The sequence below is a fragment of the Emys orbicularis genome, chromosome 8, assembly GCF_028017835.1.
Source record: "Emys orbicularis isolate rEmyOrb1 chromosome 8, rEmyOrb1.hap1, whole genome shotgun sequence".
Taxonomy (NCBI): domain Eukaryota; kingdom Metazoa; phylum Chordata; order Testudines; family Emydidae; genus Emys; species Emys orbicularis.
The window spans coordinates 83,930,445-83,957,863 of record NC_088690.1 but is presented as its reverse complement, the minus strand read 5'-3'; the positions used below and the strand labels follow the sequence as shown (position 1 = coordinate 83,957,863).

The 27,419-nt window shown below is 40.2% G+C and overlaps 1 protein-coding gene across 1 annotated transcript in view; it reads right to left on the bottom strand.

Annotated features, from left to right (window-relative positions):
* The window catches only part of SLIT3 (slit guidance ligand 3), a 798,116-nt gene that overhangs the window by 258,194 nt on the left and 512,503 nt on the right, over positions 1-27,419 (bottom strand). The window contains exons 9-10 of the mRNA XM_065410175.1: positions 21,371-21,512; positions 6,359-6,430 (exon numbers count right to left, since the gene is read on the bottom strand). Coding sequence (XP_065266247.1) covers positions 6,359-6,430; positions 21,371-21,512 — 214 coding nt within the window. The remainder of the gene's footprint in view (positions 1-6,358; positions 6,431-21,370; positions 21,513-27,419) is intronic.

Genomic DNA, 27,419 nt, shown 5'->3' with positions numbered 1-27,419 from the left:
CCATTTCTAAAGAATCAGCATGAACAAGTGCGCTTTTCCCCACATTAGAAGGTCATCAGCCAATGAAGCCAGCACAGTCTCCATGTCATACCATAATTAGGTCTAACAGCAGAGAGAAAGGAGCTAAGAAAATCTGAAGACTTCTGATGATGCCAGAGCTGTCTAATTATAATCTTCTCAACACTATCTCCCAAAATATTAAGATTAGAGACAACATGGTGAGCCTTTTAGTATTAAGAGCGAGTTTCTTGACCACAATTCATGCTTGCATTAGTAATACTAGCATCTTGCAGTCCCAAAGGGAGATGGCAATAACCACCAATAGTAATGGAACAAATAGATCTCCACTAGATTTCACAAACCCTGATGAGCACTGGTCCAGATTACAGATCCTCACTGTCCCACAACAATTCTGAACCTCACTAAGGAGACAGAGAAATGTCACATTTATCCTGCCACACACTGACAAGGACATCTCTTGATCTCCATAGACGCCATCTCTTCAGTGTCAATAAAGTGTCTGAAGCACTCGGGGATTTCCTTGCTAAAAGTGGATAAATAATGTAAAATTAACATCTGGCATAAAGGTTTACTGTTTCACTATCATGGCAGGAATAGTAATAAGGCTGTGTAGAATCAGAACTGCAATAAAGCCTGTCTTTCCCATATCTACATGTATATACATTTTTAAATTGCAAAAACCTATTTTTAATAAGAACATAAGAACATAAGAATGGCCATACTGGGTCAGACCAAACGTCCATCCAGCCCAGTATCCTGTCTACCGACAGTGACCAATGCCAGGTGTCCCAGAGGGAGTGAACCTAACAGGCAATGATCAAGTGATCTCTCTCCTGCCATCCATCTCCACCGTCTGACAAACAGAGGCTAGGGACACCATTCCTTACCCATCCTGGCTAATAGCCATTAATGGACTTAGCCTCCATGAATTTATCTAGTTCTCTTTTAAACCCTTTTATAGTCCTAGCCTTCACAACCTCCTCAGGCAAGCAGTTCCACATGTTGACTGTGCACTGTGTGAAGAAGAACTTCCTTTTATTTGTTTTAAACCTGCTGCCCATTAATTTCATTTGGTGGCCCCTAGTTCTTATATTATGGGAACAAGTAAATAACTTTTCCTTAGTCACTTTCTCCACACCACTCATGATTTTATATACCTCTATCATATCCCCCCTTAGTCTCCTCTTTTCCAAGCTGAAAAGTCCTAGCGTCTTTAATCACTCCTCATATGGGACCTGTTCCAAACTACTAATCATTTTAGTTGCTCTTCTCTGAATGTTTTCTAATGCCAGTATACCGTTTTTGAGATGAGGCGACCACATCTATACGCAGTATTCAAGATGTGGGCATACCATGGATTTATATAAGGGCAATAAGATATTCTCCGTCTTATTCTCTATCCCTTTTTTAATGATTCCTAACATCCTGTTTGCTTTTTTGACTGCCGCTGCACACTGCATGGACATCTTCAGAGAACTATCCAAGATGACTCCTAGATCTCTTTCCTGATTAGTTGTAGCTAAATTAGCCCCCATCATATTGTATGTACAGTTGGGGTTATTTTTTCCAATGTGCATTACTTTACATTTATCCACATTAAATTTCATTTGCCATTTTGTTGCCCAATCACTTAGTTTTGTGAGATCTTTTTGAAGTTCTTCACAGTCTGCTTTGGTCTTAACTATCTTGAGCAGTTTAGTATCATCTGCAAACTTTGCCACCTCACTCTTTACCCCTTTCTCCAGATCATTTATGAATAAGTTGAATAGGATTGGTCCTAGGTCTGACCCTTGGGGAACACCAGTTACCCCTCTCTATTCTGAAAATTTACCGTTTATTCCTACCCTTTGTTCCCTGTCTTTTAACCAGTTCTCAATCCATGAAAGGATCTTCCCTCTTATCCCATGACAACTTAATTTACGTAAGAGCCTCTGGGACCTTGTCAAAGGCTTTCTGGAAAGCTAAGTACACATGTCCACATGTTTGTTGACCCCTTCAAATAACTCTAATAGACATAACATAAGACATGTTTTCCCTTTACAGAAACCATGTTGACTTTTGCCCAACAATTTATGTTCTTCTATGTGTCTGACAATTTTATTCTTTACTATTGTTTCAGCTAATTTGCCCGGTATTGATGTTAGACTTACCATCTGTAATTGCCGGGATCACCTCTAGAGCCCCTTTTAAATATTGGCGTTACATTAGCTATCTTCCAGTCATTGGGTACAGAAGCTGATTTAATGGACAGGTTACAAACCATAGTTAATAGTTCCGAAATTTCACATTTGAGTTCTTTCAGAACTCTTGGGTGAATGCCATCTGGTCCCGGTGACTTGTTACTGTTAAGTTTATCAATTAATTCCAAAACCTCCTCTAGTGACACTTCAATCTGTGACAATTCCTCAGATTTGTCACCTACAAAGGACGTCTCAAGTTTGGGAGTCTCCCTAATATGCTCAGCCGTGAAGACTGAAGCAAAGAATTCATTTAGTTTCTCCTCAATGACTTTATCGTCTTTAAGTGCTCCTTTTGTATCTCGATCGTCCAGGGGCCCCACTGCTTGTTAAGCAGGCTTCCTGCTTCTGATGTACTTAAAAAACATTTTGTTATTACCTTTTGAGATTTTGGCTAGCTGTTCTTCAAACTTCTTTTTGGCGTTTCTTATTAAATTTTTACATTTCATTTGGCAGTGTTTATGCTCCTTTCTATTTACCTCACTAGGATCTGACTTCCACTTTTTAAAAGATGCCTTTTCATCTCCCACTGCTTCTTTTACATGGCTCTTTTTTAGTTCTTTTACTGTGTTTTTTAATTTGGGGTATACATTTAAGTTGGGCCTCTATTATGGTGACTTTGAAAAGTGTCCATGCAGCTTGCAGGGATTTCACTCTAGTCACTGTACCTTTTAATTTCTGTTTAACGAACCTCCTCATTTTTGCATAGTTCCCCTTTCTGAAATTAAATGCCACAGTGTTGGGCTGTTGAGGTGTTCTTCCCACCAAGGAATGTTAAATGTTATTATATTATGGTCACTATTTCCTAGTGGTCCAGTTATAGTTATCTCTTGGACCAGATCCTGTGCTCCACTCAGGACTAAATAATACTTCTTAACAGTATTTTCAAGAATAATCTCAAAGCCTATGCCAACAGTGCTTCAAAAGCCTATTAATGTAACTTGCTAATGGAATTATTGCACACAAAATCTTTAGCGTTATCCTTTTCATAATAAGCATCACACTGGGTCCTGAATGATTAGGAAAAAAAGCATCATTTTCTATATCTTGACAGTTGGAAGGCACCAATCATGAAAACAGAAATAACAATAAAGGATCATCAAGTTTTAATATTACTAATACCTCAGAAAAAAAATAGTAACAAAATAGTAACAAATAATGACTGTCATTTTTCACAAAAATTACTGACTTGTGCGCTAATACAGTAGAGCTTTAAAAATACATACAGCTATACTGAAAGTGAGAGAGAAGAACAGAGAAACTATGAGATTGATGACTTGATCTTTTAAATATTGGGATCCGTATTTACAATTCCTCGACTCTGGGAACTTGATGACTCTGGATTGGTGGTGCAGTAACTTCACCCAACAGCCACTGTTCAACATAGGATCATTCAAAGAGCATTAACTATTTGGTATTTCAGTTCTTATGTGAAACAATTTGACAGGATCAATCTTACTCGTATCGAGCAGTTGTTCACATAAAAAACTCCACTGTCCATGGTGCCTTCATGAGCAGCCTCAGCAAGGGGCCATGGAGACTGAATTAGTCCTCATCCCCTGAGGTGTCTGGTGCAGAGGAGTGTTGAGGCACATTGATGGGATGGCAAGGCAATTTAGGAGAAGCTTGTTTTACCATGATTTTGGGTTGTAGTACTACTGCCAGAAGCAGACAACAATTTCCAGTGCTGCGTCAGTCCAGCAGCTCTCATATGAGCCTCAACTTCACTTCTGGTGAAAAATATATATATCTCCAAATTCTGTTATTTTACTATTGATGTAAATCCAGGGTAGCTATATTGAACATAATAGATTAGGCTTCTTTTAGATTTATACAGGTGACTGAAAAAAAATAGCCTACTATATTTGTTTTGAAACCAAACCTAATTTGGGTACTTAAGAAAACAAGGGCATACAATATATTGTTACAAACATTCAAACCCCTCTTGTAAGAACCATCTCTCCCGCCTAATCAGTGGCAACTAAATTAAAGTGATGCAAATAGATAGGGTGACCATATTTCCCTATGCTGAATACGAGACACGTGGTAAAATTACTCGTATGCAAGCGAGTTCAGCGGCAATCGACTAGAACTAGCCCCATGCACTACAAACACTCAAATTAACACCTGGTTGACTGAGCTTCTGTTAAAAAGAAATACTATGTAGTTGGATTATTTTTATTTACCTTATCTTTAAGGCTTCAGGGTTCACACGGGGAGGGGTCATACACATACCCCGCACACACATGGGGAGAGGTGACACACCCACACTCCCGTACACCTCTCTCACACGGGGGGGTGACCGACCAACCCAACCTTCCTTGCCCGGCGCTCTCCACCCTCCATGCCTGGCTAGGCCCCCAGGATGGACCCACCTCTCTTAGTACCTGGCTCCGCATCTTCCCAAGGCAACATGTGGGGAGGGGGCATGAAGGGTCACATGCCCCCCTCCAGATTTCTGCCAGGCTCGCACCAGAATGTAGCCACCAGCAGCCTTTTGGCACTGTGTCGGAAGGAAGGGACAGGAGCTGCTTCCAGCCACAGGGGAAGGTGGGGGATGGATGACCTGGCCTGTGTCTTTGCAGAGCTCATCTCTTTCCCCCTAACCTCCCGTCACTGTGACTGGAAGCAGCTTGTCCCTTCCTGCCCACACAATGTCGAAAGGCAGCTAACACCTCCAGGCTGCTGCTGGCCACTGACATAACCCAGCCGCTTCCTGTCCCCCGGCTACAACGTGGGCAGGAAGGGGTTAAGGCCTAAGGATGCATTGTGCACCAGGGCCCAGGGAACCTGACTGCAGGGGCTTCAGTGAACCTGGCCAGAGAGGTGGCTCAGCAGGGGAGGGTGCCTAGGAGATGGAGCACCCCCACACTCCCTGGGGGCAGGACCCAGGGCGGCGGGGGGCAGATGAAGAGTGTGCTAAGCCCTTGCCTGAGGGGCTGCTGTGGAGCCTGCAGGGTTGGGGCGCGAACAGGCTGGAAATCACTCCCCCCTCCAGAGCTCAGCTGAGGGGCAGAGAGGCTTCCCCGTGCCAGCGCTGTGTGTGGCTCTGGCACACACAGGGCTCAGCTCCTCCTGGTCAGTGCCTGGGCCAGAGGGTCTTGGGCTTTCCCGGGGCGCCGACCCAGCCAGAGATAATAGGGGAAGGAAGGAGCCTGCTGGCCAGGCTGTTGGTGAGCTGAGCACCCCAGTCAGGGGCTGGTTCTCTGCACAGCGCTGGGAATAGGACGCGCCCTGCCGGGGGAGATATGGAGGAGCAGCGGGGCTGTGGGAGGGTTGAAGGGGCAAAGCAGGGAGAGGACAGCGAGAGGGGGAGCACGTAAAGGGCTGATGGGTGGGCAGCAGAGGTGACACATAACCAGCCTCAGCCTGATGCTTGCCTGCACTCACCAGCCACCGCAGCTCGCAGCGCGCAGCCAGTGCTGGCTGGAAACAGGACGGAGAGTGGGGCCCTGCTGGCCAAGAGCCGGTACGCAGCAGGGGGCTGCGCTGATGGACCAGCAGGAGGATCAGCCAGCCCCATGTGCTGCAGCTTTGCCCCACCACCAGTCTTGCACACCCATCCCCATCATCGGCTACTGGACCCCCCACTCACCGCTGGTGGGCGGGCGGCTGGCAAGCAGGGATCCGGCCAGCAGCAGGACCTGCCAGTACTGATGGGGGGAGACAGAAAATATGGGACAATTTGCCCGTTTTTTAAAAAAAGTTGGGATACCTGCAGGAGGGCTTAAAAACAGGACTGTCCCTTTAAAAACGGGACATCTGCTCACCCTACAAATAGACATCTGAATGCAGAAGAGAAAATAATTATAACTCAAAATCTTCTCTGTGGAAAGGAATTCAATGTTTAGAAAGAAATAAAGGGGGCATCAATTAATTACTTCATATGTTACACAATAGAGAAGTGAATCTGCATGTTATTAAGGACTTCGTGCACTGTTAAGCATCCTGGGCCAATTCCATGCTGCTTTATACTTTGAAAAAGAGTTTATCTATACAATCCTCAGTAGTTTCAACATTTGAAAAATAAAGAAGATAAAATTCAAAATAGTACAAGCTACAAGTATAATCTTCCATTTTAGTCTTATTTTTAAACTTACATTCTCTTAAGTTTCTTGTACTGGGAAAAAGCTCCAGGGGGAACTGTTTTGATGGAATTCTGTTCCAAGCGTCTAAAAACAAACAGAGTAATATAAACATTAAATATAAGATTGTAACGCAGGAATAACATTAAATGTTATAACTTCTTTTTGTACAAATATATAAAACTATATTTGAAACAGATTTTCTTTTGAAAGCCACTAAAATTCAGCAAATGGCTTTTTTAGGAAACAAATTCGTCTTCCTGACTAACCAAATTTCTACCAAAAAAAAGGAAAACCCAACTACAAAGTATTTCACAGTAAGATGGTAAATTTAGTTCTGTGGGAGCTAAGCTCACTTTGTCCTTTCTCAAGATAGACACATTGCAAATCACCATCAGCATCTTCAGGGCCAACTGAATTAATAAAAGATTTCCGATGTACACCTCTACCCTGATATAACACGACCTGATATAATACGAATTCGGATATAACGTGGTAAAGCAGCGCTCCAGGGGGGCGGGGCTGCACACTCCGGTGGATCAAAGCAAGTTCGATATAACGCGGTTTCACCTATAACATGGTAAGATTTTTTGGCTCCCGAGGACAGCATTATATCGGTGTAGAGGTGTATATTGTAATATTTCTCACCAAGGATAACGTAAAAAATATCAATTCCCTCCAAGTACAAAGCAGTTATTACAAAAGGATGGCAAATTTCCACCTCAAAGAAGTTGCTCTATTATTCTTCTCTGAAGTAGATAAAGGATGCTTTCAAGCTGACTCAGATCTAAGACAATACTTTTTACGCATATGTCCACAACTCCCAATATAGTCACTTATCTTAAGATAGAATTTGGTCTGCAATGTCAGATCACTAGACCATGTTCTCTCATGGATAAGTAGATCTGTTTGTAAAGCATGGGGGTAAAAGCAAGAAACTCTTAAATTCTAGACCTGGCTCTGTCATTAACCCACTGTGTCACTTTTTTAGACAAGGCCTTATAAATAACTTCTGTATCAGTTTTACCATTTGTAATTTGGGAATAATAATGCTTTATTATCTACCTCACACAGGTTTTGCAAGGATTAGTATATATTTGTGATATACTTTGAAAAAAGAAAATGCTATATACAAAGCATAAGGTTTTTTGCCTCTTCTGATGCCACTCAAGAAATAAAAGGAGAGGTCCCAAGAGATTAAACAAAACACCTTTTTCACTACCTCAGAATACTAGGGTCTATTTTTTTAATGCCATATACAGAGAGGCATCCCATATAAAACACTATGGATGAGATTAACTGTAAAATAAAACACAAAAAATTGCAAGATTGATTTAGGAATATAAAACTTAAATAGGCTTTTAAAATATTTTTTCATAAAAAAGTTTCTAAGTAGACATTTTAAAAGGTTCCCATAATCCTCAAGAACAGGCCGTGTGATCTCCCTGGTTAATAATAAAAGTGAATCCCAATAAGCTAAACTCAAAATACTAAATTTATCATGTTATCAAAAATTCTTATATACAAATCTGACATTGGCATTGAAATCTACTAAGCCTCTATTTTACAAAAAGAACTTCATAAAATCCTGAGTTTGAACTGTGTTAGCATGGTCACCAATCACTCTTGTTGGAAATGATAGAGGGTTGAAATACAAAAGCACCTCACCGATCCCAAAGGGGCCAAGGCAACCCAACACACTCCTTTCTTTAAAAGCAATCGTGGGGATAGGTACTTAAGAAAACAACTCCCTGAGATGACATGGAGTTAATCAGCATTGATTACTGCTGCAACCACATGGAAGAGAGAAACAAAAACGTGAAAGTATGAGTATGGAGATAAAATGCAGTGCAGCAAGGAGGTGAAGCATGTGTGTCTTAAAGGACTGCAGGAGAATGAAGAGGGAGCTTATGAAGCCTATAGCTCTTTGCTTCAGAGAATATCCTCCAAATGATCTGTGCCTGCAATGAGTAAACAAAAATCCCACTTCCCCCAATACATTTTCACTATTTTGGCTGTCTTACAGGAAACAGTTTAGTGGAACTGAAGAGCAAGTAAAACAATGCTTATGTAGTCATTGCCATTAAGCGTTACTGTTACCATTCCTATTTTGTGGATCCATTATCTGACTTAATTATCTCAATTATTTTGTGATTTGAGTCTCTCTACAAGATTTCCCTCCCAGTTAGTCCTAAATAGTATGGTACGCACATGCACTGTACTGCAGGGGAATGAGCAGTGAAATGCAAATTGCTGCGAATATCAGCACACTGGTGTTTTAGTGTGCATGTGCTTCCCAGAGTTACAACAGACTTTTCCTAGACATTCGGAGGTCAATTTTTCAGCAAAGCCTTTTGCTTTACAAACTCACGAAAGTTTGCATGTGCACTAATTTCTATGAACAAAGTAGGGAGTTGTTTGCCCAACTACCCACTTTGCAGACACAAATTGGGATTTCACATGCTTCAGAGGTGCATATCCATTTCCACAGGAGCAATCAATTGAACAGAATTGCAAGATGAGGTTAGGCTGGGTGAAAACTTGGCCCTGTATTAATAATTCTTTGAAGTACACAGGAAAATGTCACACATAAAGAACAGAAGCATTTATATGTAAAAGATAGGAACTCCCCTTCCCCCACTTCCCCAACATGCACACACACAACAAACTGCAATCACCAGGGATTAAAGTCCATACCTCCTGCAAATGTGAAAAATAAATAACCTAGAGGAGGATAAAGTCAGGGGAAAGAAAGAGAAATTAGGATTCCAGAGGGTTGTTTCACAGGGAGTTGGCCAGTAACACTCAGAAGCAGCATTGAGTTCTTCGCCATTCACCACAAATGAGCAGCAGATGGCCTGTGATGAAAATAGATGGTCAAGGGTGGTATCACATGCTGCTGCATTTTCAGCTTAGTTCTGCAATAAGCTCTTGATTTTATTTAATTTTTAAGAAGTCCTTTCTGTGGGGGACTAGGCCGAACAGATGATGCTTAGTGGGCCCTATCATGATAACGAGGTCAGGCAAGTAGATGCATGTAGATTCCAAACTTGCCACAAAGCACAGTCAACATTTACTGTATAATATTAAAACGAGTAATTGGAAAATATGAAGTAGAAACTTGGGCTTTACAATTTCTTTATTCATAAATGCACATTATGGAGCTGTGGGTACAGGTTGAAAATGGCAATTAATTTTTATATTATTAGAAATGTGAACAACATAAGTGATTCACATTACTAGTTAGTACTACTACCCTGCCTAACCTCACTAGCTAAGCAACATGCATACAGGTCAGTATTAGATGGGAGATATCCAAGGAACAATTAGGTTCTGCCAGAAGAGGTGCTGATGGTTCTGAGAGGTCACTCTTCATTCTGAGTCAGTGCTGACTCACCACTGAATAATGGGGAACAGTGCTGCTAGAAGAACAATCTTTCAAATGAGATGCAAAATGTTACTAGATCATGTAACACTTTGCAAAAATAAATAAATAAATAAATAAATAAATAAATTAAATAAAAGAAATGGTGTGTGGTAACCTGAACATCTTGGTTAAATTCTATTTTAAGAGTAGAGCTAGGCAGAATGAAATTGATCTAATTTGCATCTTCAGGTAGACAGCATTCTTTAGCCCGTGTCCTAGTGTGTTGGATGGTGTTGCTGTATGTTGTTAAAGAGCAACTATTGTTCTATAGCAGAGGTGTCTAGATTTCAGTGGTTGGTGAAGTGATCCATTATGTACCTTTTACTTGCCTCTCTGGAATATGAGGAAACAATTTTTGAGAGACATTCTGAGATCTTCTGATGAAAGATGCAAGCACAAAAGAATAATCTGTCTTGGCTATTTGAACCCTTTCGCCCCTGTTCTAGATTTCTGTACAGTTTGGATTTGAAGTGAAAATGTAAAAGTAAATAGTTGGAAAACGAAGAAAAAAATTCAGGAAAATTTGTTTCCATTCTTCATCCAAATTTCATTTTCACTAATATTTTGCAACCAGCTGTATTTAACAGACACAGCACTGAACAAGTGGAATCCATGAGAACACACTGTAAATAAATGACTCTATATGAAAGGTACTGTTCAACCTTTTCATGGGCTTTTGCTCGTCCATTCAGTTATCCTCTTCATTCTGCCATGTCAGCTGCTGCCTGAGAGCACCGTTCGTACTGCCCAGATGTATTACAGATGCTGCACTTCCCCCTTCTGATATGAACAGTGTTGTGTCTGCCTTTGGAAGTTTTACTTTTAAAGCTTCAATGACAGTGGATGTCAAAGGACAAGAGCAATTTCCTTTATTCCCCTCTAATAAAGTATCAAAGCCTGGAAAATGCAGAAGGCCTGATGGATTCAAATATATTTTTCTTCTAATAATATGACATGGGAGATCTTTTTGATTTTTAAATGACTTTGTGGCACTAAGAGCAGATAGTAAACAAAACAGTTAGAAAAAGCAAGGGGGAAAGGATGCACTTAAAGGTGACAAATGATCCTCTGGCAAAGAATAAGCATTCAAAATCCCATCCTAATCCATCTCAAGGTTCACTGGGGTGCAAATCTTTTCGTCATCTCCTCAGCTGGTGCTTACACTACTCAAACACATGCAGGAAAACACAAAAAGATAAAAAACAACCACCTAACGCAGCTTTCTTAGCGCCAGATCACATTCTTTGGAATGACAAAGCCATTTGTCTTGAAGAGTAATGCCCATAGCAGAGTGGGGGAGACAGCCATATTAATTTGGGTCTCAGCTATCTCTTTTTCATTGGGGGGAAAAAGAATTTGTTACTCGGCTTGCTAATGGAGCAGTTTGCTAGCAATTTTCCCATTTCAAACAACATCTCAGCTGCTAATGCGTAATGGTTTGTCAAGCCTACCCATAACACAGACAAATCACTAGCTTGGGAAAAGAGAGAGAGAGGGAGCGAAACATCAGTACTAATAATTCTTAGCTGTCAAATGAATAGAGTCTACAAATGAGACAGCCACGGTCTATTAACAGTGTTGTTGTGCTGTGCTTGAGATTTGTCAGAAAACATCCCTTCCGCAAGAGGCAGCCATGAACGTCCCTGCTGGGAGAGGGTAAAGTAACGTACAACAGCCAGTCTACTCAATGGATCATGTTGCTCTGCTTAAATGGCCAAAGTTCTTACAGGCTTGCACCATTTGGGTGGCCAAAAAGAAATATCTGGTAGAAAGAGGGACATCAGTACCTTGCTAGTTCTCATTTGTCTGACAGGGTACACAGAGCCTATTCAAAGGTCATCGGGATGGTGTTAGTCCTCTGTCCTTGGCTGGAGGAAGGATAGCCTATCCTGCGTGTAAGGATTTGCAGGGTCGCAAGTCAAGGTCAGACGAGGGAAATTACTTAATTCCTCCCAGTGCAATGTGCTCTGAAGAGTTGGGGATTGGGAATAGCGGTGTCAGGGAGGAAGGTGGGGGATCTCTAGGAAGCGTCAGAGACCAAATGAGAAGTGTGATTCTTCCTGATACTTGAGTAAGGTGAGCTGCATTTTAAAAGTTGCCACACCTTATGCTTGGGACTTTGATGAAGGAAGTCTGCTGAATTTGTTTGGCCGTTAACAGGAACTGGTCAGGCATCAGATTTTCTCTTCTCTTTGATTACAAGTTGCCTCAAAGAGGTGTTGAAACCTGACCTAGGTCTACTGAACCCTTTCCTGCCTTGAATGGCCTGTCCCACTCTGCAACATTAGTTCCATCATAATTACACTAACGTATCCCTAGGTCACTGTATCAAAGTATGTATCAAAAGGTAAGCACTATGTAAAATGCACTGTGGTTACGAAAAAATACTGCTTTGCATTTACCCAATCAGTACCAGCTTCTTACTATGTAATTAAAGGAACAAAGTAAAATTCTATTTGTACTGAATTACTGCAGTGCACAACCAAACAATGCCAATAAGGGATTTGGACAGCACTGTGTCAACAAAGTCTGAGGTCAAAATGCACAGTCTTGTTGCTTCAGAAACTTTGTGGGTTGGCACTGCTGAGTGGTGGCCTTTGTATCTCTTCTCTCCCTTCCTCACCCTCCTCACCCAAAAGACAACAGAAATGCTTTAATGGCTGTGTGTTTTGGGATAGAGGAACACCAAATATTCTAAATATATCTCTTTGCACTCTGCTGTTTTAAGTAATGGATATTTAAAGCTTTCATTCCCTTCCTAATTGGAGCTGCTGCTACTACTATTATACAACACTGAATATATGTGGTTCTCTCACTGTCTTAGGGATTTATACTGCCACCATCACCATAGTATCTGAGTGCCTTCCAAGTAAAATCAATGAATCATAATGAAACCATTATTTTTCCACTGCAACCAAGGGAATTTACTTCTTCCCAACAGGACTCAACTTTACCTTCCCACTTCATGGTTTCTTATGGGGTGGAGGAGCTGTGGTCAGCAACCTGCCCTCCCATCCTAAAACAAGAGGGCAGCTAGCAACTCCCCTCCATGTACCAAGTGTTTTGTTACGTATTGTTTTTTTAAGGAACTAGCTGACTATCTCCCATGCCCTAACCTCCATCATCTTTGAGCGGTATTGGAAATCTGTCAGCTTCAAAAATTAGCCTTACAGAACTTGGATCTAATGCGTACCAGAGATCAACACGTGACTTTGGATCAGAAATGATTAGATTGATAAATATCTAAGCAGTTTCCAAGCACATGGACACTGCAGATTCATTCACCCACAAAGTTGGTCAACTTTTGCATAAGGTCTGAAACATTACGGTAGTTTTAAGGAAACATGAGTTAGGTCTCAGGTATGTCCATTAAAAACAAAAGACTGTTTACCTACATGGACTTTCATCCACTTATCCAAGTATGACCACGTCTTCCTAATTACCTTTTCCTTTGGTTTCTCAAGGCACTTGCTCTTCTATGTCTACACCATTCCATTTCAACATGGCTGCAGATCTTCAGGTTTAACCCAGAGCCATGGAGCAGGAATATGAGTTTTCACCCATCAGTTCAAATCTTCTTTCAAGTGATAATGAACAATTGTTCACACAATTATGGGCTGTAGATTCTTCCGATCCATACTGCATCTTTAAAAAGCTAGTGATGGAATTCTTGACTGAATTTTTAACTATTTATCTAACTAAGGGCAGATCTTTAGCAGCCAAAATTCCCATTGGAATTGTCAAGCCTGAAATGGTCTCTTAAAATAAATCTGTGTACACTAACCTATTTGGATAGCAATGCTCAGCAAAGAGCTCTCTAGTGTGACAGTTGACAACTTTTAAAGTAGAAACAATGTAGTTGCACTTTAAGGGCTTGTTCTGGCCTCTGATATAGCGGCCCCATTAAAAACTCAACAATTGCCACACCATGGTATCTGCAGTTCATTGAGTCCAAATTGATATGTATCAACAGCACTTTCACTACCAGCTTGTAAATGCTGATTTTAGCAACAATTGTATGAATCCATGAGATACAACAGAGTATTTTCCATATTCTAAAGAGGAGAGGCCTCAGTCTGAATCAAGCACTTCCTTGTGTTATGTACTCTCCAAACAGACAGGAAGATGGTCCTAATTTTTCTTTCCTGCTGCTGTGCTCTGCGGTATCTTTCTGTTTTTGAACCTAGTTTATCTACAACGTGGAAGTGTCTTTCTTCATAAGCAGCCGGATGACTCTGACATGCTGATACATCTGAACATGAGGGTCCCAAACTTTCTGCCTCAAAACTGATGCATGTGGCAGACCCTGGATAAAATGCTTTGCCCTTCGCTTTGCTTCTCAATAAATCCATCAGTGTCATTCTCTCCTGCCTCCCTAATCCATTAACCCTTCCACCTCCAGACACCTGCAGGAAACTCAACCCACCATGTTTCTGCCTCTCATGACCTCATTGAGACTTCAATAGGTGGCTCCCCTCCTTGGAGGTTGTTCCTCAAAGCAGCAGCAGTAGTGGGGGTCGCAGGAGTTTCTCTTCTGGCTGGTAGAGGTGGGAGGAAGAGGGCTCCCAACTCCCTCCTAGAACCAGATGTCAGTTTGTGGGCTGGGGCTGAGAAGGAAAATGGGCACGAGTGAGGCAGGTTCCAGGGATTACTGGACTCCCAGTCAGTGCAGCAGAAACTTGGCTTCAAATACCCTCTTCTGTATGCTTTGCTGGAGTGGTGTGGTAAGGGGTGGTGAGAGGGTCTATGTCTATGAAGTTTCTCCCCCATAAATAGCTTCAGGAACTGATGTGGAGCTCAACAGGTGACTGTTCCCCTTATGTTAACTGACATGGTCATAGCAACAGCAAGAGTGCTTAGCAAAGGGGAACGGGGGGGCAAGCGTTAAACAAGGCCAAACACAGTTTTTCTGGGTTGAATGTGGAACAATGTTTTGCTGCTTCCACCATTAAATATAACCCATTTTCTGTCCAGGATCACCCCACTCTGCATGGGGCTGCCTTGCCCACGCTTCCACAGGGGAGTGAGAGGACTGTGTGCATGGGGGCCTCTGTGTATGGATTGGGGAAGGAAAGACTCACTTTGCTTGAGGGGGATATTTAGCTCTTCCCAACCCCCCACTGCTGAAATGGGGCCTAGAGCTACACATTCCATTCATTGGGTGTGTATTGGTACACATGGGTCTATCCTTTCAAGATGCCTTGGCAAGAAGAGGGGCAAGAAACTTGGGACCACTTCAGCATTAAGAACTCTGCAGGCAGACTCCTGTACCACATGTCACCCCACTAACTTCAGTGGGGCTCTGAATGTGTGGTTCTCAGTGCAGAATTAGGGTCTTAATTTTTATTCTTTATAAACAATGCAACTCTTACAGGGCCCAAAGGCTGAGTCTGTTACTAAGAGGCTTGTTAAACCTCTGAGCCCTCTCCAGCTCGGTAGTATTTGAGGATGCTGGTTTTATGTATTGGAAAACACCCTTGCACCTTGCCAATTTGATTGTAGTTAAATTTCATACATGTAAACAAGAAGTGGTTTTCAACTAATCGGTATCAACTAATGTATATGTGGCATTTGGACTTATCTCTGCTTTTTTGTTCTGCTTTGTCACAAGAAGAACATCTAAATCCTTAATGAACCACATGGTCATCTCATTATGCTCATTAATCCTTAGCAGGCTGACATCCCATCCTCAGTCTCCAGGGCTTACAATTCCTCTATATGTCAGGCATCAAATCTCCAATGTAGGTCCTGAACATTAGCACAGCAAGACTGTTTGGATACCAGAATAACCAATGCCGAGTTTTGAGGCTGTGTGTAAATTTAGAATATTGACATTTCGTCGTATTACTTCCTTGAAGTTTTAAGACAGATAATTCTTTTAGATTTGCTGGAAGCGTTACCTAATAGTAAACTGTTTGAAAGGGAAAATAGTCAGCATATAATCTATTATATAATTTGTGCACATCCCAGTTTTTTAATATCTATTTGTACTACATACCTAAAACGTTGACAAGGAAAAGGGATCAGAAGAAAAGGTGAAAAACAAGGACAGGTGGGAAAGGTGCAAATACTTTCCCAGTGTGAGAAAGTGCTGTCACTTATAGTATTTTGTCAACAAAACAGATGTTTTAGGGCTCTGTTAACTAGATTCTACATGTTGTATATCCTTTCAGTGAAAACATCCATCAAAACCCACAGGTTCATTTAATAAAACCAGCAGAAAAACAAACATACAAATCAAACATCATAGCACCTGCCTGCAATAATAAAACTGATTAGCACATTTTATATAAAATTAATGCTTTTGTATTCCATATTTATTTTCCCTGATGTCTTCTGCACTTTCATAATGAACTTTCAAGATGCATACACACATGATACAATACAATCTCCTTCCTGCAATATTTCAGCCAACACTGTATACTGTGGCTTTCAATACAAGGTACAATTACAAGTACAAAAAAGACTGTGCTTTGCAAAATACAATGTTAGAAACTACCTTTGAGTGACATTCACATTAGATAAAACAAGATCTCTGAGGTTTTTTTGTTCTGAATGTCCTAGTCTGCATTGCTTGATCTAAAGTTAGTCAATTTGATAACTTGGTATATGTTATTGTCCTTACTGTTCATACAAATTCCCTTTTATTAACAGAGCCAGATTTATGTGTCTGGTGAGCTGAAAGGATGCTTCAGAAAATACTCCCAAGATTACAAAGTCTTACACAGCTTGTCCTGGTGAAATTCATCTGCATACAAATGTCAAAATTATAAACTGGCCAGACCAATCTAAAAAAATGATGATGCAACCATAAAAATGTATACAATTATCAGACTTAGTAAAAACATAATGTACCTTCTTGTGGTTGGAGGTGACAATAGTCACATTTAACAAATCAGAAAGTAAGTAAATATCTAAAATACAAAATTTAGCTTGATCTAACAGCTGAAATCTTATGTAGTGATTGCTTATTTGTATCTATTTTAATATCCAAACATCTTCTATGTCAAATATCTCATTCAACAAATCTGGAAATATTTAATTACTGATCTACCTCACTCTCTTCCCTTTAAGGATTTAGCAAATACTATACAAAGCAGAATTTACCTACTAGCAATTTAAAAAGAACCTGAACATTTCCATACAAACTGTACATTTTGATACCCAGACAAAACAAAACTACATGTTCTCCTTAACCCATCTCTGCACATGAAAGTGTTTTTATTCCCACCATTTATCACTGATTTAAACCCTCTCCACTGATTGTTCAGTTCATCTAAAATAGCTGCAATTTTCATGTCCTTGTTCTCAGTGGAAAGGTGGCCCTGTACATGTTTTAAGCCTAGAGAGTAGGAAATTGTTTCTTGATGGTGAGCATAAGCAGTCGATGACAGTTTGCCTGGTGACATCTGAAAGCAGTAGGCAAAACTGACATGTAAAGATGTCCAGAGCCACTTTACAGCAGTGAGTGAAGATTGTATTATATAACTCAAATAGAGCAGACAAACTCTGCTTTCCTACCCTGGGGAGCCTCCATTGGAACAGTCAATAGGTGTGTTCAGAAATACTATACTGGTCTAAGCCACATTATATATTGGAAAACTGATGGGAAAAAATCCATTATTAACTTCTTGAGAAAGGACAATTTGAATTGCTGACTTATCTTTCCTCTGCCCCCAAATTCAATGGGCATTACTTTTATTTAAAAGGAAATTAATTTTGAAAAAAAAATCTAAAAACTCTCCTCCGGTTTGAGATGTTAAAGCTAAATTTCAATGCAGACTAAGTTCTTATGGTACACGAATAAATGACTGAAAATAACGGATTTATTAATAAGAAATGCTTCACATACTTCCTATTTTAAAGGATTCTGTTGGTGTCATTTAATATATGCAAAATCAAATTTGTAAAATGACATCATAGAAATGTCTATTTAGAAAAGACAATGGAAAGGGTATTTTGCACTTCTATAACACGTTCATTCTTACAATCACACAATCTTCACTCAGAATTAATTATTTAAGTCTCAACACCCCTCTGAGGTACATTCTGTGGGTATACTGATCAACAAGAACTTCCCCAAAGGGTATCAATGAAGCAGCAAGAGCCCCAGAAATAGAACCAAGCACCCTTGATATTGAGTTCCCTGTTCTACCGACTGTGCAATAGTCCCCACTGGGACTCCCTCCTACTCCCTGTCACAAAATCAATTCCCTAAAATGTAATGGTTTGGCAAAGAAGCACATTTGCTAAAGGCAGAATGAATAGAAAGTTAAAGTTAAAGCTGTTTTCTCAGGGAAAGCAGCTTTGTTTGCTTTTCCCTAGGTAGTCAGAGGAGATAATGAATATTTAGAAGTGCAATAACAGATATTTCCACAATGTTAAGTGAATATCTCTTATTTGTCTCAAGCTATAAGAAGCCATTATTTACCAAAATGAAGTATATATTCTACATAACCAACAATGTTGGTTGGCAATAAAACAAGTCAGTATTAAGAATCGGTAAACCAGATACTAAAAGACATCTGACCTGAAGTTCTCACTAAACTTGAAACAATCCCAGACTCCGTTTTGAGGTTTGAAAAAGTTTGGTTCAACTCAAATATTTGGAACACCTGACTAGTTACTTGTACTGGCTAGTGCTGGAAGTGCAAAAGCATAATCTCAGTGAAAACAGTTGCTCTTACTGTATTAATGAGCTGATTGAAACTAGAACCCCCTGATGTGTTTCCAACTGGTTTCTCAATATAAAAGGTTCAAATCAGCATCTAAATCAAAGTCCCAAACTTCAATGTTCAGCCATTTCTGATCCAGGCACATCAAGTTCGATTCAACTCTGCATTACTCCAATTTTATGCAATTGTGCCTCCATTCATTTCAGTGGAGTTATTCTAGTGTAAAATTGGAGTGACATATTGGTGAATTAAGTACAATGTAGGCATAGATTTAAAACCTCCAATATGAGACATAAGGATAAATCTACTACAAGTGTACACCTTAATAAGGTGTTAATATATTGAGTATATATATTGGGTTGCTGGAGTGTGATGCATGGTGGTGATACAAATTTGGGTATCATCCTGGGGTTCGTAATCTGCAATAGAATCACATGTGAAGGATGGAAGAGACCTAATATTCTTCCACCAAAATTGTTCCCCTTTATACATGTTTTTAATACTCTATTCTATTTTTCATTTATACCCAAAAAGCACTATTAAGAGGACATTATGAAGGTTGCAAAATCAAGCCCTCAAAAGTTAGGAAATGCCAGAATTAAGGTTGCCTGTGCATATGGATTAAGATGGTTCTTTAATGACAAAATCACATACTATTTTTTTTAAGAGGACCCCTGTGTCATTCATTGCACAGGATGGATGATGCTCACTTCATGTGCAGTTAGTCAATATTTTTCCCCCTTGTTCAGTGTATGGCCCCATTCCTTATTTGCAGCACACTATTCAAGCCCTGCTCTTAAAACAGAATTTTAATTTCCTCATGGACCTTTCTATGGCACTCATCACTATAGTCTTTGAGTGCTTCACAAACACAAATATATTTTTACAACACCCTTGTGACAGGTGAGATTTTACAGATGGGAAACTGAGACACAGAGAGAATGGGGTCAAAGTATCTAAAAACGTAGGGTGCCCAATTTGAGACACCTATGTATGGCCAAAGAATAATATCAGACTCCAGGAAACTTCATATTAAGTTCCTCTCCAATCTGTGACTCTAGCTGCTTCATCCACAGAAGATCAGTCAACCCATGGCAACTTCCAGGTACAAGAAACAAAAAGGATACAGGTCAAGAAGTTGACAGTACCCTTTACTACTGAAAATGGAGCCTTGATGGAGCATTGCTCCAGCGGCGGAGCGAGCTGAGGCCGTGGGGGAGGGGGAACAGCAGGAGAGGGGCCGGGGGCTAGCCTCCCGGGCCAGGAGCTCAGGGGCCGGGCAGGAGGGTCCCATGGGCCGGATGTGGCCCGCAGGCTGAAGTTTGCCCACCTCTGCTCTAGAACCATACACAGTACTCTTCTAGAACTTCCCAAACAGATGCTCATAGCTGCATCCTTATTACCTCAGCAAATCTTTCATATCATTATTTAAAACGTTCATGCCTACAGCTCTTAAATCTATCATGTTATAAAACATTACATATGTACAACCATATCCCTATAGGGTATATATTGTTTGGAATGCAAATTCAAGAGTAATTTTTAGTACTTCAGATATAATTTATACTGTAAATTTCAAGAGTAGAAATAGATTCCTAGTTGGCATGTTGTACAAGATGCCGTAATCCCAACAGAAGATGGTACATGCCTGAACTTTTAAGGAAAGCAAGTGTTCAGAGTTTCTGAATTGTCATCAAGCATTTGACTATTTTTTCATTTCCAGTGAATTAATTTACATGCCCAGGTTATCGTGGGCAGTATAACTTTAGAGCATTGTTTACATTCAACATATTTGTTCAGTGAACTTGCATTTTTAAATATCTTTTTTGATAGGAGAGTTGCAAAGTCCACACAGAACATGGAAACTGATTAAATTAAGCATAGTGAACTACTTTATAATGTGCTGAGATAGTAATCACACAGATTTTGAGCTGAATCCTAAATTATAAAAATAACCAGTGTAGTGACAGAGTACACATATAGATCAGAGCACCTATGGTTAGAACATTTTGGATAAACAGTAACCCTCAAATTGCTGGGAGTCAGATATTAAATTGCTATGGGCCAGCATATAAATGACAGAAGCAGCTAAACTTTGTCCCAGAAAGTCTTGCTGTCTAGCAATATTTCTGCAGAGATGAAAAGCTGAATTGTTACAGTAATTATATGGATATGATTGAATCCATAAAGTTAAGGCTCTTAAAGCTGGTTGCAAGAGGGATACTATCTTACAACAACCATTCCCTATGGAACAACCAAAAGCAATTCTGTTTTATTTCACACTAATCAGGACTGTGGTAGATTGTGAACTGCTGTAACAGACAAAACTAGTAAAAACAAGTACATCTGAAAACCAATATCTGATATGATGATACAAGAAAGTGTTGAGATAAGTGTAAAAGATTTGGGATAAATGAAATATAGAAGTCAGAAAAGAGGACTTCTAATGTCAGACTTTAGCAAAGAAGAGACCCCCGCCCTCCCACCGCAGGTTCACTCTGTCTGTCTAACATGAGATACTTCCATTATTTTGGGAGAAATCATCAAGGTAAGTTGAAATGTGAAAATAACTCTGTTAAGGAAAATGTAAAAGAGGAGCCGATCTATTTTCATTTCCTGGCCTCTTGATAAAAGTGACCATACACCATTTTTGGGGGGTAAATATACAAATTGAAATGAATTTGATGAGTATTTGATCCTGTTCTCAGATGGGCAGGGGTATGTTGCACAATATCTCATTTTGCATTTAAGACCTGGATTGAGCCCTAAAATCGAAAAATGTGGGGGATAATGGCAATGTGACTGGCAAATGGCCATGGTTATCAGCTTAAATGGTTAAAAATTGCAGCTTCCTTCCACAAGTTAAGTGGACTAGATCTGGAATGACATTTGGAATGAGAATAGTAAGTTGACACTGGCACTTACATTTCCACAATGCCCTCTGGTAGGTTAGATGGAATTTCTGTTAAGCCCTTGCCTCGACAGTCCACAATGTTGTTGCTGCATGTGCAAGCGGATGGGCAAGTGATGGAATTAGCATTGCAGGATGGAGGTTCAGAGTGGGAACCTGAGAAGGTAAAGACAGTACCAAAAATATCAAGATTAGATTTGCAAACTGATCACTTATTTTAACAATGAAAAATACAGCAGTCAGTGAATTTTCAATTCCTGTTTACATAATAAGTGGCAATCCCTTTGGATTAAATTCATGTATTATTGTGCCAACTTCAGAGAAAATGCACAGAATATTATATTTTTACTATTACACCATCTCCATTTTATAAATTTATTGTTCCCCCTGACATTTTTTACATTGGCCACATATTTCCATTTATTATTTGAATCTAAATTAGGAAAAAAGAAGGCTGAAGATCCAGGAATACTTCCAAATAATGAGATCTATTGGCGTACTGAAAAAAAATTTTTAGGAACATGATATGGGAGCTCAATCTCTGGGGTCCTTTAGGTAAAGACAGGACAATGAGCTCAAAATATACAGTATATGAAGGAACAATCCTGAATTGGCTGAGGAAAAGGCTAGCAGACCCAGTAGGTCTTTGCTTCTCCAGTTTCTATGAAATTTGCAAACTTTTGAGATTGCACATACTACCTATGAGATGGAACCATTTTATTACTGATTAAAGTACAAAGGATGGGGATAGTATGCTAATTTTCACAATACGAAGCAATGCAATTGATGGAGAGAAAAAATATTCATAAAAATTAAGAGCTCTGTCCTGCAAACCTTTACTTAATCCAGTAGTCCCACTGGAGCTAAGGAAGAGTAGGGCAAGGCTCACCCCAGAATTGCCACTATCCCAGTGGTTAGAGCACTTTCATGGGATGCAAGGGACCTGGGTTCAAGTCCTTCCTTTGAAGCAAGAAGAATAGGGACTTGAACCTGGTCTCTCACATTCCTGGCTACTGGCAGGTCTCACTCTCTTGGCCATGTTTTTTCAAGAAAAAATGTGAAAGGTCTAAGTATTGGTTCCCACGTGGAATGAAACCAACTGTCAAAAGCTCAGTTTCTAATTCTTATTTTCTGGCCAATCCTAGATGAGATACAAAGAGGCAGTGACAAAATCTTAACAAAGTGATGAAAAGCAGAAGAACATGCTCAGTAGACAAATTCCATTCCTCTGGTTATAAACACTAAATAAACTCCTTAGTGTTTAAATCACAAATTACAGATGGCATGTGGAAAGTCATAAATGAAACTCTAAATTCTTTAGGTTTGTGTTTAATTAGAAACATGTATGATATTAAGCCAGAGATTGGAACTGTAGCTGGCAATATGGTCAAGAAGGTCTGAAAAATTCTGTTCTCATCAAATATGAAACATTATTATAACCTGCTTCTTTTGACATATATCTACATGCCATCCAGATTATAGCAAAAGCTTAACTGTGCGAAGCCTCCTAACTGGAGGATAGCTAATGTGACACCAATTTTTAAAAAGGGCTCCAGCGGTGATCCCGGCAATTACAGGACGGTAAGCCTGACTTCAGTATCGGGAAAACTGGTTGAAACTGCAGTAAAGAACAAAATTGTCTGACACATAGGTGAACATAATTTGTTTAGGAAGAGTCAACATGGTTTTGTAAAGGGAAATCATGGTTCATCAATCTACTAGAATTCTTTGAGGGGGTCAACAAGCATGTGGACAAGAGGGATCCAGTGGCAGGGCCGGCGCAACCCATTAGGCAACCTAGGCAGTCACCTAGGGCGCTACAATTTGGGGGGCGGCAACCGCGGTGGTATTTCGGCAGCGGGACCTTCCGCCGCCGCTGTGGGGGGCGGCATTTCGGGGCGGGACCTTCCGCCGCCTAGGGTGGCAAAAAAGCTGGCAGCGCTCCTGTCCAGCGGATATAGTGTATTTAGATTTTCAGAAAGCCTTTGACAAGAGCCCTCACCAAAGGCTCTTAAGCAAAGTAAGCTGTCATGGGATAAGAGGGAAGGTCCTCTCATGGACTGGTAACTGGTTAAAAGCTGAGAAACAAAGGCTAGAAATAAATGGTCAGTTTTTAGAATGGAGAGATGTAAATAGTGGTTTCAGAGTAGCAGCCGTGTTAGTCTGTATCCGCAAAAAGAACAGGAGTACTTGTGGCACCTTAGAGCCACAAGCTTATGCTGAAAGCTTATGCTGAAATAAATTTGTTAGTCTCTAAGGTGCCACAAGTACTCCTGTTCTTTTTGTAAATAGTGGTGTCTCCCAGGGGTCTGTACTGGGACCAGTCTTATTCAACATATTCATAAATGATCTGGAAAAAGGGATAAACAGTGAGGTGGCAAAATTTGCAGATGATACAAAACTACTCAAGATAGTTAAGTCCCAAGCAGACTGCGAAGAGCAACAAAAAGATCTCACAAAACTGGGTGACTGGGCAACAAAATGGCAGATGAAATTCAATGTTGATAAATGCAAAGTAATGCCCATTGGGAAACATAATCCCAACTATACATATAAAATGATGGGGTCTAAATTAGTTGTTACCATGCAAGAAAGAGATCTTGGAGTCACTGTAGATAGTGCTCTAAAAACATCTACTCAATGTGCAGCGGCAATCAAAAAACAAACAGAATGTTGGGAATCATTAAGAAAGGGATAGAAAAGAAGACAGAAATATCATATTGCCTCTATAATAATCCATGGTATACCCACATATTGAATACTGCATGCAGATGTGGTCGCCCCATCTCAAAAAAGATATATTGGAATTGGAAAAGGTACAGAAAAGGGCAACAAAAATGATTAGGGGTATGGAACAGCTTCCATATGAGTAGAGATTAATAAGACTGGGACTTTTCAGCTTGGAAAAGAGACAACGAAGGGGGGATATGATAGAGGTCTATAAAATCATGACTGATGTGGAGAAAGCAACTAAGGAAGTGTTATTTACTCCTTCTCATAACACAAGAACTAGGGGTCACCAAATGAAATTAATAGGCAGCAGGTTTAAAACAAAGAAAGGGAAGGTTTCAAGTATTTTTTCACACAATGCACAGTCAGTCTGTGGAACTCTTTGCCAGAGGATGTTGTGAAGGCCAAGACTATAACAGGGTTAAAAAAAGAACTAGATAAGTTTATGGAGGATAGGTCCAGCAATGGCTATAAGCCAGGATGGGCACGGACAGTGTCCCTAGCCTCTGTTTGCCAGAAGCTGGGAATGGGTGATGGGATGGATCGCTTGATGATTACCTGTTCTATTCATTCCCTCTGAGGCACCTGGCATTGGCCACTGTTGGAAGACAGGATACTGGGCTAGATGGACCTTTGGTCTGACCCAGTATGGTCATTCTGATGTTCTTAACTTGAACACTGTGTCACAGCCTACAACCTTCCCCAGTCCGATGTGTGTGTGTTTATACACAGACACCCTATATGCCCACTGTAGGGAAAAGAATTTGAATGCAGTGTAAACACCTAATGGAAAAGTTATCTTGCAAAACATAGCACAACACAATAAAACATTATTTCAATGACCAATGGGGTCAGGAGGCTCCCTTGCATCTGGGAAAGAATCATTTCTAGACACTGTTGGTTCAGAGCTCTGCTAATTGCAAATAAATATATATTGGAAAGTTCTGAGAGATTTGGATGAGTTCACAAGTGGCTGAAAGACAGCTTCAAACCTCTCCACTATCCAAATTTGAGATGGAGGTTAGGCAAATACCAGAGCCTTTTCATACTACTCACAAACATCACCTAATTTCAATGATGGATAAAGAAATAGCACTCGGGTAAGTAACTTGCATCATATCATCCCACATCAAAAACATGTTTACATTGATATGGCTATAAATGTCATGATTTTGAAATGTAGATCCAGTTCCCAATAGCTGCAAAATGAAAACTGCTAGTGATTGGCCTTACACATCCAGAGTGGATGTCTCTTGACAAAAGGAACAGAGAATTACTGCAAACTCGTGCCTTCTGTCTGAGAAATGTCAGAGCTTCCATTGAGAATTGGTATGTGTGTGCTTGAATTTCCATTAGCTCAAACAGATTGCGTCTGATGGTCATCCCTCTTTTGATCTGTCAACATTACGTGGATAGGAAGTGTCAGAAAATAGGGAAGGAAAGACAATATCAACGATGACTTACACTTTGAGGCATGAGAGTCTTAAAAGTGAGTCAAAAAAGTGTTCATCCAACTTTTGTAGTGGTTTCAATTCCAACAGAATTAAAGTAGGGTTTATTTTAGAGACTTCCTCTGAGACAGCTGTGTATTTCACATTTTCTCACATTTTGTTTTTTAAAGGAACAGTGACAATTATTAACTAGCCTTTCCTGAGTAATAATTACACATCAGACTATTTAAGATGAAAGAATTACATAATTGTAATTTAATTTTCACTTTTGAATATTATCATTATTGGTGGACCAGGTAGCACTGCTTATTATTAAGGTTGCCTGAAACTTCAGATTATAAAACCCTGTTTTCAGTTGCTCATAACTTTGTCAAACATTAATCATTTGGGATAAAATTTTGAGTGACAGGTGTCTGCCTTGGACTGATATTTTTAGAATATATATTGCCTTTATATGTTCAAAGCAAAGATGCCATTGATTTCACATGCTGCTGTGAGTAATCAACACTTCTGCAAGTCAGACAAAGGGTCTCAACTCAGGTACTGAGAAAATGAGGAACATACAATAAGTGTCCACCCATGAAAAGTTTGGTTTAAGTGATTTGACTAACATCACACAAAAACTCTGTGGTATAAGCTGTGATAGACTCCATTATCCACAGAAGTATTCAAGTGCTTTAACTATGAGATCATCCTCTTTCCCTTTCTACAATTCCCTGCCTCACTCACTACACACTTTTAAACTTATGCAACAAATGAGACAGCCAGTGGTCTTACAAAGTCTCCATCACTACACAATCCTGATTCATACCCTGAGCAGGTGCATTCTGTGCAATGAAGGAGATAGGGGTCCTGTGGAAAAAGTAGCATGTGATCATGTAGTTAAAGACTGTGCCATATGCACATGCAAAAGAGGGCTGAATTAAGGTTGCACAGGCAACCTTAATTCTTGCATATCCTATGTTCTGAGTGCTTGGCTTTGCAAACTTAATAATATTCTTTTAACACAGTGTTTGTGTATAATAAACTATTTATATTGCAGTAACATCTAAACACCTCAAACACATTGGAGCCTCATTGTACTATTATGTCTAAACATATAGTTAGAGACAGTTCCTGTCCCAAAGAGTTTACAATCTAAATTTAAGACCAGACAGAACAATAGTCCATCTCTCTTTGGCCCTTCTTCTGGTTTAAAAACATGGGGCCGATCCTCTTCTATTGTGAATCAATGTAATCCTTTAAAGTCAATGGAGTTATGCCAAGTTACACCAGCAAAGCATCTGGCTCTAAACGTGTGTCCTAAAAATATCTGAGGCTAGGTCCACACTACCCGCCTGATTCGGCGGGTAGAGATCGATCTTCTGGGATCGATTTATCGCGTCTCATCTGGACGCGATAAATCGATCCCAGAAGCGCTCCCCCGTCGACTGCGGAACTCCTGCTCGCCGAGAGGAGGAAGCGCTGTCAACGGGGGAGCTTGCCTGCGCCGCGTGGACCAGCAGTAAGTAAACTTAGTTCGATCTAGGAAACGTCGACTTCAGCTACGCTATTCTCGTAGCTGAAGTTGCGTTTCCTAGATTGATCCCCCGCCCCAGTGTGGACCAAGCCTGAGTGTCCCTGTAAATTTTTGTATCTCTTTTGCATATTGAAGGTTTCCTGAGCAACTTTTACTTGTTTTACAGTGGGGCAAAGGTCTTAGCTATTTTTCCATCAGAACAAAATGTTTCAACATTGAAAATTCACTCTATCACACTCTATTTTTCTCCTTCCTTGTTTTCTGTCCACACTGATTGTGATGTTCCAAAACAGACTCACGACCATGAAAATAGGAGGCAGCAGTTGATAGTCTTCAGAGACAGGCAGAAGTGCACACATTAAG